The 13467-nt window shown below is 38.7% G+C and overlaps 1 protein-coding gene across 1 annotated transcript; it reads left to right on the top strand.

Moving 5' to 3' along the window:
• The first annotated feature begins 3 nt into the window (after positions 1-3).
• actr2b (actin related protein 2b) lies at positions 4-12206 on the top strand. The gene is made up of 9 exons (XM_079472476.1): positions 4-190; positions 1850-1960; positions 4690-4905; positions 5777-5849; positions 5996-6132; positions 6341-6490; positions 7516-7661; positions 9052-9184; positions 10246-12206. Exons 1-9 carry the CDS (start codon positions 143-145, stop codon positions 10414-10416), a joined length of 1185 nt encoding a protein of 394 aa, XP_079328602.1. The 5' UTR covers positions 4-142; the 3' UTR covers positions 10417-12206.
• The last annotated feature ends 1261 nt before the right edge of the window (positions 12207-13467 follow it).

The following is a 13467-nucleotide window of genomic DNA, read 5'->3' on the forward strand; positions in this document are numbered from 1 at the left end:
AAGCACTGCGCGCGCAGTTTTGGCTGAGACGCTCGCGCCTGTGTCAGTAACCGGAAGTGAAAGCAGCTGCTGCTCTGCTGCTGTGGGCGAAGCACTTCATTGAAAAGTTCGGCTGCCTCTGACAGCTCCTGGGCTTTGAGAAATGGACAGTCAAGGAAGGAAAGTGGTTGTGTGTGATAACGGAACAGGGGTACGTGCGAAAATTCATCACCTTGCATTTGTTTATGAACTCGTTTGGCTATTGTGTAAAGTTGAAAGCGAGAGAAACAGACAGGAAGTCATGAAAGCTCAGCGCGGCTCTGAGGAATGTCTGACAGCTGTGTTGAATGCATTCACTCTGATCTCACATTATATTCTCCTCTACGTGTTATTCTATCGCGAAAGGCTGCACAGTTCATATTTAACACGGAATAATTAGGTGATACACGTCTGTATTAATGATGATGATGATGATGATAATACAAATATAACGATGATACGCGGATTCAGTCTATTATAAAAACCGATAGGCTTATTCATGCAACACTCATTATTTTACATTACATTATTGTCATTATAACTTCTGTTTGAAACTTCCTCGCTGAAGTGTGTAACTCGACGGAGATTTACTCGCATTACATTTAATGTAACAAATGCACAATATCAGTTGACCTGGAGTTGGGGGCGTGGCCTTACCTTTCGGCTCACCTTTGGTGACGTAACCAGGTTTAAACTCTCGTTGGTGCATCGTGGTGAAGCGAGATAAGGCGAAGAGATTTGATTTACTGATTATAAATCATGTTTAGTGGTGTATTCAAAATAGAGAACCTACGTGTCCTCTGTGAGACAGCAGATGAATATTCGGGAAGTGATGGATTGAGGAAGTCACAAACTAAAACCACAGCCAGCTCAAGTTAGATGAGTCTGAAGGTCTAGAGTCTATTTGTGAAATAAAGTTGATGTGAGAAACAACACAATGGTTTTACACCAGACAAAAGTAGACGGTGTTCACTGGGACTAAAATGCAAATAGGTTCTCTAGAGAAGCATAAAGTGCATTAGTCGGCTGTTGTAATGCAGGATCATAGTTACTTTAACATGTTTTGTTCTTCTTTCATATTTCCTCAAGCACTGAACATTCATTCACGTGAACGTTATTGCTACTAAGATCCACTAGATGCCACTTTTCTCGATTCGAGTCCATGATTATAGATATAATACGAATCCTAAAGATATTTCTAAAAAAGATCAGTAAATATCAACATAACATTACAACGGTGAATACAAAACATGAAACGAAGGGCCACAGACATGTATATAAAACGTTAAACACACTTGGGTATATTGAAACAGAACAGGTTATTTTACAATATACTCAAGTGTGTAATATCTATAGGATTTGTATTTATTCTAGAATCATTGACTCGAATCGATGGAGCGCTTGTGAATCGGAATCGGCACATCAGAATCGATACCCAGCTTTTTATGTTTATCAGAAGAATATAAAGTAATTACAATACAAAACACATGAGGGTAGGTAAATGATGACAGAATTTTCATTTTTGGGTGATCTATCCCTTTAAGAGGCAGTATCTGGTTAGAACCTTTATTTACATGTATTTATCATTTTCTCAACATTTGTCTCATATACCATCGTATTTTATGGGTAATGCTTTGGGCAAAAAAACAAAGAGAAAACACACAATGAACGAAATCCATTTGTGTACATTTAAATGCGTGTACACCTGATTTCCTCAAAATGTGTATATTTTTGTCCTTTTTATTAAATGTGTTTGGTCTCTCTCTCTCTCTCTCTCTCTCTCTCTCTCGCTCTCTCTCGCTCTCTCTCGCTCTCTCTTTCATTTCTTTAGTTTGTCAAATGTGGCTATGCAGGATCCAACTTCCCCGAACACATCTTCCCAGCATTGGTGGGCAGACCCATCATCCGGTCCACGGCCAAAGTGGGGAACATTGAGATTAAGGTGAGGTTCAGATATTTCACTTAGCTCTGTACATTATGTATTACAATATTACAAATGATATACGATCGCTTCAGGATGAATCTTATGCATTTGGTAGTTTTTTTATTGTCTTTAAGGAAAACCTCATTCTCTCACGCCTTTTGACCTTCTTTTTCATACTTGAACTCTTTCCTTTGTTCTTCTCGTGGTGAAGTAGAATAACAGAAAGATGGTAAGTGCAGTCCGGCATGTGCTCTGTCTAACACTTGTCTCCCGCTGGGGAGAGTGTTGCACCGTGCAGTATCTCAACAAGTATCCATATAGTTGCCTTTTAATGGTCTTTTTATTGCGTGTCTTATACGTTGTGATGAGGGCTGGGCAATAAAGCTGGAAATCTCCGTTTTTTTATAGACATTTAACTATTTTTAAAAAGTATCTTCTTTGTTTTGAATGGCTTAAAAGCTTGTGTGTGATATTTTATTTTTCTTCACAGGACGATTGTTTCAACCAAATGGCTTTTGTAGCCAGTAAGAGTCAAGTGTAATGTGTAATGCAATAAATAAAATAAAAATAATCAAACCATGTTTTTTTCATTTCATTAAATTAGTACATTGAAGAATGATATTTTATGTTTATGTATATATTACATTGCAACACATTACACCATATAGACCGTTTTATCGGACGCGCGCGCGCACCTGAACCCCAGTTAACTTCCGTTCCGGAGTCTAATAATATAACCATTTATATTTGATTTCACTTTTGTTAATATTAATTTATACTATTATTTTACCTTTAAAAATAGCGATTTGTTGAAATTTGTTGTATGTTCATTTTATTAAATAAACAATGAGTTTTAAATTGAATAATAGAATCAGTTTACATTATTGATTTAAAGACAGCATCTCTCTTGTAACACCCTCATAGGCGACAATAAAGCATTTTGTGACTTACTCTTTCGGATAACTAATAGTTATAATAAGTAAATCAATCCCTAAATTTATACTGTTACTTAATTTTGACATGAAAATAAAAACGTCTGTATTGTAAATGTTATAAATATTGCCCAGCCCTACCCTGATCTGTTTCAGTGTTGAATTAATCCGTTTTTCTAACATTCAGGTTTTCTTTGGTCCGGCTTAAAATACATTTCTCACCCAAATATTCACCACAGTGTAGTGCAGATTGAAATCTTACTCTGCATTTTGTCTGTAAATGTCTTTCACAGAACATGGCAACCATTCAAAGCCGCACTAGACATTATAGCTGAAGATACTCCTCCTCCTGTCCGAAATCGGTTTAGCAGAAGTTGGCCTCAAGATGTAGGAAAATGTTAATGTCTTTGCACTTTATGTCGTTGCCATTCATTCTGTTTCTCTCGCTGTTAAATAGACTCTGGAATCTTAAAATAATGTTTGAGGAACAAAGAAAGAACCAATAAGAAAGCTCGAACAGATTGTGGTGTGTCATAAAGGGTGCTGATCATCAGATACTGTTTGTCTTGATGTGGTTGGGTGCCGAATTGCATTTGAAACTTTTGACACATAGACACACCCTGAATCAGTGCTTGTGCTCGCCTCCACAAACATACATTAAAGGGATAGTTCACCCCAAAATAAAAACAATGTCCCCACATTCACCCCACATAGTCCAAACCTGTACGACTCTGTGGAACACAAATGAAGATATTTTTAGAAATATCTCAGTGGTTCATACAATGCAAGTCAATAGAAACCAGTGTTGTCTGGTTACCAACATGCTTCAAAATATCTTCTTTTGTGTTCTGCAGAAGAAAGAAAGTCAAACAGGTGCGGAATGACATGAGGGTGGATAAAAAATGAATTTTTGGGTGAACTCATCCAGTGTTATTAGTGGTGTTTGCAATGGAAAGTATTGTTCATACATACTTAAAGCGGAAAACCTGTCCCACACTGTTTGTACTATGGTTGTGAAGGATTCCTCAAATTGTGTGACTTGTTGAGAAGAGCCGTATTATTATTTTAAGCGGTCAGACTTGTCATCTTTGCCGGGCTGACGGTAAGTAGGAGAAAATGAGTGATGTTTCATAGTCTAATTTAGAACAAGAGTTATATCTATTAGGCTTGCTTTGCTTGAGATGGTAGGCTTTAGGCAGCCACTTGAATACCCTAGTAAACACCTAGAACATTAGCGACTGTTAAGAATACCTTAGCAACCACATAGCAACACCCTGACATCGGAATGTTGAGTTTTGCATGAACAGACACCACTAGTAAGCAGGATGAATATTTTTTAATAATACTAGGGACAGGTTGAGACTGTGTATGTTAAGGCCTTTGGTTTGAACTTTGTGACTAAGTGAATGTGTGTGAGGGATTTTATGGGGTAAAGGGTGTGACAGAAAAGCCTGTGTTAATGAAAATGACTAACAATGTTTGGTGCATGGAGATTCTGTGCATGCTGAACCCGCTTATAAGAGTGAAGCATCTGTCTGTTTGGCAATTTCATCTCTGTGTACCGTGGTTGTGCTCTTCATGAGCTTTACCAGAGGCTTCCCTGCCAAATAGCTCTATTAAAAGTGTGGATTTAGAAAGCCGTGGCAGATCTGGGATGTAAGATTCTCATAGCTATGCATTTGTAGTGGAAATGCTGAGCTGCCACACTGGTGCTGTACATGCTGGATGAATAATGGATGATGAAAAAGTTTTTTGCATTTGGTTCTTTAGTTGGGGTCCACGATGGCTTTTCTAAATTTTGTCCTGTTTCCCCAGGATCTGATGGTGGGCGATGAAGCGAGTGAGCTGCGCTCGATGCTGGAGGTGAACTATCCTATGGAGAACGGTATTGTCAGGAACTGGGATGACATGAAGCACCTGTGGGATTACACCTTTGGACCGGAGAAGCTCAACATCGACTCGCGCAACTGCAAGATCCTCCTCACAGAACCTCCAATGAACCCCACCAAAAACCGTGAGAAGATCATAGAGGTGTGTGTGTGTGTAATCACATTTCAGCCCACAAGCAAATAAACAAATGGTCTTTACTTTATTACATGTAAAAACTATAGAAGGAAAAATTATTTTAATAAAATCAGTACATGTTTATATCAGGATGATTAAGATATACTGGATAAATACTTCGCTATTTGAATATTATTAATGCTAAATATATAAAGCATTTGAATATTATATTAAAAATATACACATATTTATTATTTTGCATTCCACTGAATATCAATCAAACTGCGGTTGAGTTGTTTTGATTATATAATAATAACAATAAATACAGCTTAAAAACATGATAACATAATAAACCTTTCATTTTTTACATTTACATTTAGTCATTTAGCAGATGCTTTTATCCAAAGCGACTTACAGATGAGGAAACATTGGAAGCAATTATAACAACAGTTTTTGTAAATAAACTTTTAAGTTATATAATATAATATATAATGAATTTGTATACTTTATTATCATCACATATAATAATTTTCTTCAAGAGACATTTGAACATAATATTCACATTAATATGCAAATTAAAAACGGATTTTCTGATTTATGAACTACCTGTCTGACACTATGTCCGCACCATACACATTAGAAAAGGTATTTTTTCTTTTTGTCCACACGAGCAGCAGATCACAACCTCACAACACTCACTGTCAGATACCAAGTCATGTATTAAAACCAGAGATAAAACCATGTTTGACGAATTGTGTGCATTTAGAGAACAAACCTCTAAATATTTATTCGTAGTGCTTAAATCGGTACATTTGGCAAAGATGGCTGTGTTACTCATAAGAAAATGTCTTGGTCATTAAGTTCATCCCTGTTTGTCTTAATACCCATGGTCCTTTAGGTCATGTTTGAAACGTACCAGTTTGCAGGCGTTTACATCGCCATCCAGGCTGTGCTTACACTGTATGCTCAAGGTGAGACATGAACACAAGTTCCTATTCTTAACATTACTGATTAACAAAGCATCTATCTAGTGTACTCATACATATCACTGAGCCACTATCAGTTCACTACACACATGGGACATTGTATCAATGTTTGTCTTTTGGACAACACCCAGGTCTTCTGACAGGGGTGGTGGTAGATTCGGGCGATGGCGTGACCCACATTTGCCCCGTGTATGAGGGATTTTCTCTGCCCCACCTGACGAGAAGATTGGACATCGCAGGACGAGACATTACTCGATATCTCATAAAGGTACAGCTCTTGCATGGAGTGATATTCAGACACGACTCCCAAGACTGATCTTTTACAAGACGCCAAGACACAATGCATTTTTCTTAAAAGTATGTACTTTGTGCTAGCATTTAATAGCATAGTGGATCCTTAAGCATAATAACACTGTATTTTGTAATTTCAATGTAACCTTAATAAGAATAAGATCTATATTTCTGTCGTCACACAGTTGCTCCTACTGCGAGGTTACGCCTTCAACCACTCGGCAGATTTCGAGACGGTGCGCATGATGAAGGAGAAGCTCTGCTATGTGGGATACAACATCGAGCAAGAGCAGAAGCTGGCTCTGGAGACCACAGTACTGGTGGAGTCTTACACGGTCAGTTTTATGTGACTGGGAGAAATTTCATGAAGCGTTTTAACGCAGAGTTACATGCTATAAAGGTGTTAACAGCCTGAGGGGCAGAAGTATCCATCTCGCTGAAATGTCTGAGAGTTACAGTTCAAATGTCGCAGTATGTGAGGCAGGAGTTTTTCTGGCAGGAGTTTTTAGTGTGTGGTTTCACGGATTCCCGCCGGGACACATAAGTATTCTGTGTTTCCATGGTAATGCTCTTTTTGGATGGGAATAAGCAGAAGGGAAATTCTCAATTGGCTGCTTGATGCGCGATCACACCTCAAGGGGGCACCAGTGAGGTGATGTATCTTAGGGGAATGAGTTGTGTAAAGGCAGTGAAATGTTTCACCCTCATTTCTTGGATTTCACAAGTATGGTGATGGAACTTTCCTTTTTCTGTTAGAAGACGTGACAAACGAAAGAATCAAACGAAACAAGGAACGCAGTGTGGTGTCGCAGTTGCTTAACCAGCATTTAACATCATTTCCTGCGCGGCCGCCGTCTTTCCCCAGCTGGGAAGCTGTGCATTTCCTCTGGACACTCCTCAATGGGCTCTTTATATGCTCCGACGCAGCCTGCAACCATTTTCGCATTAGTCATCACGGTTAGGTTTGGCCGCGTGTTACTCTTCAAACCTGAGACTTTGCTCATTCGAGGCATGTCGAACAGGAACGTTCAATTATCAAGGCACATGATTTAAACTAGTGATGCATGTGATAAGCAATAAGCAATGTTGACACGAGGAGGTGTGGTTATATAGAGCCGCATTTATCCAGGAGGTTTCATAGCTGGAATGCTTACTGCCATTGATGATGTGTCATGAATACAGATGAGTCAATGAATGAGTGGTGTAGCTAAAATATGCATGAATGAAACAACACACGGTAATGAAGAGCAATATTTAGCATCAAAGTCATTTGTAAATATTCAATATCATTTTGCATTTAGTAAAAAAAAATGATTTGTAATTGATTCGCAACATTCATTTCCTCTGGGTGTGTACGCAGCTCCCTGACGGCCGGGTTATTAAGGTAGGGGGCGAGCGCTTCGAGGCTCCAGAAGCTCTGTTTCAGCCCCACCTCATTAATGTGGAAGGGGTCGGGGTGGCTGAACTTCTCTCCAACACCATTCAAGCAGCAGATATTGATACAAGGTGAGTTCACATTTCTAGGACACTTCTTGTATTTCCCTTTTCACGGCCTTACAGCTCTTATCTAAACTATAGATAAAGGAACGGTTCACTCAGAAACAACAACGCGCACACCTTCATTCTAACCTGTATGACTTCAGTAAAATAAGAAATGAGATGTTAGGAAGAATGTCCAAGTGCCTTCTTTCCATACATCGAAAAGCATCATAAAAGTTGTCTGATTGTCTTCTTTTCATATGATCAGCTTTGTGTGAGGAACAGGCTGGAATTGAATTGGTTATTACTGGTTGGTTCATTTAAAGGGATAGTTCATCCAAAAATGAATGATAAAACGGTCAGTTCTGGTCCTTGATTCTGATTGGCTGAGCCGAGTTCAAAGACGTTATAAATTCCCCCCGATTTATAACAGCCGACCGCATTACTTAACCTAAATATAATTCTATTTACTTTATTTTATGAAAACTTGCTACGCATATGGAATAACTGTTTTATAAAAGCAATAAACCCACGAGGCAGTGGGTTACAAGTGCATTTCATAACAGCTAAGGGGGTTTAATGACTCTTCTTGGGGAGAACTTCTTCAAAGCTATTCAAACCTATAAGACCACCACCCCGTTCGCACCATCGTATCTCCACTCGCTAATGCAGATCTATGTTCCTGCCAGATCACTGCGGTCTGCAAAGGAACAACGACTAGTGGTACCATCCCAAAAAGGAAAAAAGTCACTCTCCCGTACCTTCTCTGGATCTGTTCCACGTTGGTGGAAAGATCTACCAGCTGCTACAAGATCAGCAGACTCTGTTGCCACCTTAAAAACGCATCTCTTCCGTCAACACGTCTCTGATTGATTTATCCTAATTCTTTCCCTTTCCTTCTTAAAAAAATTTAATAAAATACTAACCTCACTATTCTTAGCTTTGTATTCTGTGCTAGGCTTTAAAAAGTAAAAGCGTCTGCCAAATGACTAAATGTAAATGTTTATTGCTTTAATCTTTCATCATTTACTCACCAAACCGGTATAATTTACTTTATAATTTATAATAGATTTTTTTCGGTCGAACACATAATGAGATGTTTTGAAGAAACAAAGAGTTTTCGGGCACCTTTGACTACCATTTAATTCTTTCTACTATGTTAGTCAATGATTTCAATGACATTTTTGGTAAAGTATTGGATATTTGACACTTAGTTATTAATTATCTGAATGGGAAGAAAGCATGCAATAGAACATACATGTAAAGAAAACGAAAACTCGTTTTTTTATCTTGTCTTGTTATTTTATAAATGTAATACTTCTTATATAATTGAACCTCACTATAAGTTTTATTTGTCCATTTACCCCCTTCTCTATCTCTCTCTCTCTCTCTCTCTCTCTCTCTCTCTCTCTCTCAGGGCTGAGTTTTATAAACACATCGTTTTGTCAGGAGGATCCACCATGTATCCTGGTCTGCCCTCTCGATTAGAGAGGGAACTTAAACAGCTTTATCTCGAGCGGGTACTGAAGGGTGATGTCGACAAGCTTTCTGTAAGTTTGCCCATCTACATGTGGCATACATTTATAAATTCCACTTATAATTTTAGTTAGGGTTGTTTTTGCTGCTGTGCCTTTTTATACATGGACTATAATGTCAACACCTTCTTCGGATGAGAAGTAAGTAACTCACACGAGGTGTGCTGTTGAGTCCAATATAGTTTTTATCTGCCCCAAATAAATCTGCAATACATAACAGGGCCAAATGAAATCTGTGCTGAAGCGTGGCAGGCAGACTGTTAAGATTGGTGATGAAATGATCAGGGTGATGAAATGTTAAAAATAAACTTCAGGCTCTTGTTTCTATTACTGGAGTCCTTCGGTGGCACATGCAAGCTCAATTGTGTTCATCTGTCTGGTTTCGGAAACTTTGGCTTTTCTTGCAGCTCAGTTTACCCATTTTGTATTTATCTTCAAATTTCATTAGTTAGAGCCACTTTAAAAGTCAAATGTATGAAATGTAATGCATCCACAGCACCAGCAGGTGGGGTTGCATCACCTCCTCCTGCACTCCGGTGTGAAAACAGGCCAGTCGAGCAATTTTTGTAGTCTGGATTACACACAGACAACCCAGCTGGGCTCCATCTCATTTAGATTCTGGCCATTGGCCTGGAAAAGCATTTTGGGGAGCCTCGGAGCCGGCCGCATGTCAGGCCACTATATATATATATATATATAGATGATCAATTACAGATGGCATGCTCGATACGGACGAACGGCGTGTCTGTCTGCCTGTCCCGAAACTATGTTTTAAAACAAATTAAAAAGCCATTTACTTTACACGAAAGCCTCCACAAGAGCCTTTCAGCCACCTGTTTATAGTCTGTTGGGTGTCTGAGAGTGGCCGAACGCAGATCAGCTCCAGAAGAGTTCGCATACACTGTACACCTCATTATTCTCCCGTTCGGGTTCGCCTCGATTCACGACCGGACAGTGCGTCTTTTAATATGTCTTGAAGGGATCCATTCAAAGGGTCTTCTGGTATGTGGGTCAGTGTCCGCGCTGTTCCCCTCCTCTGAAAGTCTTTTCAAGCGTGTCTATTTAATACCCCATAGAAATTCAAGATCCGGATCGAGGACCCTCCCCGGCGCAAGCACATGGTGTTCCTGGGTGGGGCGGTTCTGGCTGACATCATGAAAGACAAGGACAACTTCTGGCTGACTCGGGAAGAGTATCAAGAAAAGGGTGTGCGTGTTCTGGAGAAGCTCGGCGTCACCGTCAGATAAACGTTTCCCGTAAGGCCGCATCGCTGACCCCCGCTGGTGCCGATCGATCTGTTTCACGTTGCTCATCTCTCTGTTGTTCAGCCTCTTATGCCGGCGATTCACGTCATGGATGTGGATTGATGAGTTTGGATTGGGAAGGGTACTGGGGATATATTATCAGTTTCAGGTTTTTTTGGTTTGGTCCTCCGCCCCCTGCTGAATGTACCAGTAACGCAGTGATGTCATCAGCAGTCAATTCAGTGTTTGTTACTGCTTGTGTGTGCATAACATACATGTACATGTATGTTTGGATGGGCTCATAATTACTATGCAGTACATTTTCATGTTCCCATCATGTGTCTTAACATATTTGATAAACTATTAAAAGCATAGTTTTAAAAATGACAAATGTATGAGTTGTTTCATCACAATTTCACACTAATGAAAAAAACTGCTTTATAGTATAGAATACAAAACGTGATGACACAAGGATCCAGAACTACAGGAAAGTTGGAGTGCTGGGGGAGGTTATCAAGCACAGAAATACTACGTCATACATCCAAAGCATTTTATATCAAGTTGACTATGTGAAGCATGAGAACCCAGCACGTTTAACAGTGTAAAGAAGTCAGAATGCATGATACCAGATCTTTAATGATGTCATCCTCTAGAAAGAGTTTGTCTCGCTATCAACTTCCACCCTTTTACCGCAATCGGTATTAAAGTAAAAATGTCCAAGTTTAAACTACAAATCAACTTCACGTAAGGAACTCATAATCCTATAAGCCTCTTCTTGCCATCGAGTGAATAATAAAGTTATTGGTTTGGATTCATTAGATGAGGCTCAAAAACAACATGTTCTATTTGTTTTAAAGGTACTGCATTATGGGAATGATGACATTAGTGATTAGAGCGAGTAACTCAAGAGTATAGATGCTGTTAATGGCTATGACAGGTATTATCATCACTATTGCATTAGTGCAAGAACTGTCCATTCAACACTGTTTACTGTGTGTCAGCCAGGTGACTGAGGACCTGAACGCGTTATTGTCTCCAAATGCTTTTTTTTCAGTCTAAGCACAACTTGAAATGAGCGGAACCAAAACGTACCACAGTTATTTAAATTCCAGTGTGGTAAAGAAGCTTTAGCCCTGTCTCTGTCTTATCTGCCTGTTTTTGTCAAATGCTCATTCAGAAGAACAAGAGGGAATGTTTTTAATAGATTGGCTTGAGAGTGTGTGGGATTTTGATAAGGTGTTTAGCAAGCTGGCCAGTCTTTTGCTACAGATTGCCGTTGCGCATACTGCTTCAGCAGTTGAGAGATGAACTTTAATGTTGTTTATATATTATATTTACAGAATATGTAAAGGAGGGGGAATTAATTTGCTTTTCTTAGCTGTCCAATTGTTATTATTATTGTTGTTTATTTACCTCTTATCTTTTTTCTTCTGCAGTGCTGTGTCTGGCTTAGAATAAAAGAATATTGTTTTCTATTGATCAGTTGGACTTTATTTGAATAAATCAATACAGAAAACTCTTAGGTTTTAAGATAACAAGGTTAGACAGTGAATCTGATGTGGTTATTTCATTTTGTTTATGGACATTCATACACTACGTTACAAAAACGTTGATAATTGATTGTTCTGGCTGGCTCTTATGATACTGTATATAGACACCACATATGTGTCTGATATTATTAAAAATATATATTTTCATCCAGCACCAAGCACTGTTCAACTGGATTTTATCTCCGTTTTTGTTTCATAGCATAACAGCCTAATGCTCTTTTCAATTAAAAAAGATATGATTTATATTTAGCCTTGTTTTTGTTTGTTTAAATAAGGTCAATTTAACCTTCTGTAAATGTTTTTTCTCACATTTCTGATAAGCATTTTCCCATCCAGCCAATTTAGGATTTAGTTAAAGGAGTTTTTTAAAGGAGCAATGTGGAGCTTTTAGCAACATCTAGTGGTGAGGTTCTGAATTGCAACCAACCGCTTATTTCGAAGCGCTCATTCTAAGGTAATAAAGAGGTTGTAAGGTCTTTATGCACCTCTGAAGACCATCATATATATTATTTTGCATTTCTGTCAATAGATCCTCCGAAAAATGACACACTGGACCTTTAAAATGTCACATGGTCAAAGAAGAACTAGAGGGAGAGATGACCAGAGCAGTTAACCTTTGTTAAGTGTCCATGAATGTAGCATGAATAAGCTACCTGATTACTTCATGCCATCTGAGATAGACTTTGATAAGATTTGCCGGTTGGTGTTAACCAAAGCTAGCCGTAAAGCATGTGTCTGAAAAGAAACTGATTTAATGAAGAGTTCTTCTAAAGGAGCCCTGGTTTAAAGTAATCAATAAGGAATTTGGACTGTCACTGGTGAACATGCGCCTCAGTTCTCAAAATACTTCTCTGGTCCCTTGATCAAAGCACGTCTAATCCTCAGCTTTCCCTCCGAGTCAGGAGATACACTGATAAGAACTCTGTGTTTTCCACCTTTGACCCTGAATACACTTTTTGGAGGAAGTGGTGCACTAAAGTAGCACTTAGTACACCTTTGTTTAATTTTGTATTCCTGGCAACGTAAGGTGAAAAAAATAATATATATAACAAAAAGTTGTATCTACTTTCCAAGATGTTGCATATTCTTGCTGATACACTGTGAATGATTCTAGGCTTTACCGCAGCTCGGTGGTTACAGTGTGGCGCTAGCAACGTCAAGGTCCAGGGTTCGATTCCCAGGGATTGCACATACTCAAAAAGTACAAACGTGTAGTTTCGTGCAATGTCGCTAACAACGTCTGCCACATGCATACATGTAACGTAAATGTGAGGAACTGAAGACAGCTGGCATGAGGTCATTCCATTGTTTTGAATTGTTCAACTTTGATGAACGCAGGTGTATGGTGGCATGCGTGTCAATTTAACCAGAAACATCAAAAGATACACAGCAACATACAAACCAGGGATCTATATCAAATCATGTAAACATAAAGGTTACAGTTATAAAACAATACCATCAATAATGCAAAAAGAAAATATCCATAAAAAAGAAAATCAAATTA

Source organism: Barbatula barbatula (assembly GCF_947034865.1).
Source record: "Barbatula barbatula genome assembly, chromosome: 14".
NCBI classification, from domain to species: Eukaryota; Metazoa; Chordata; class Actinopteri; order Cypriniformes; family Nemacheilidae; genus Barbatula; species Barbatula barbatula.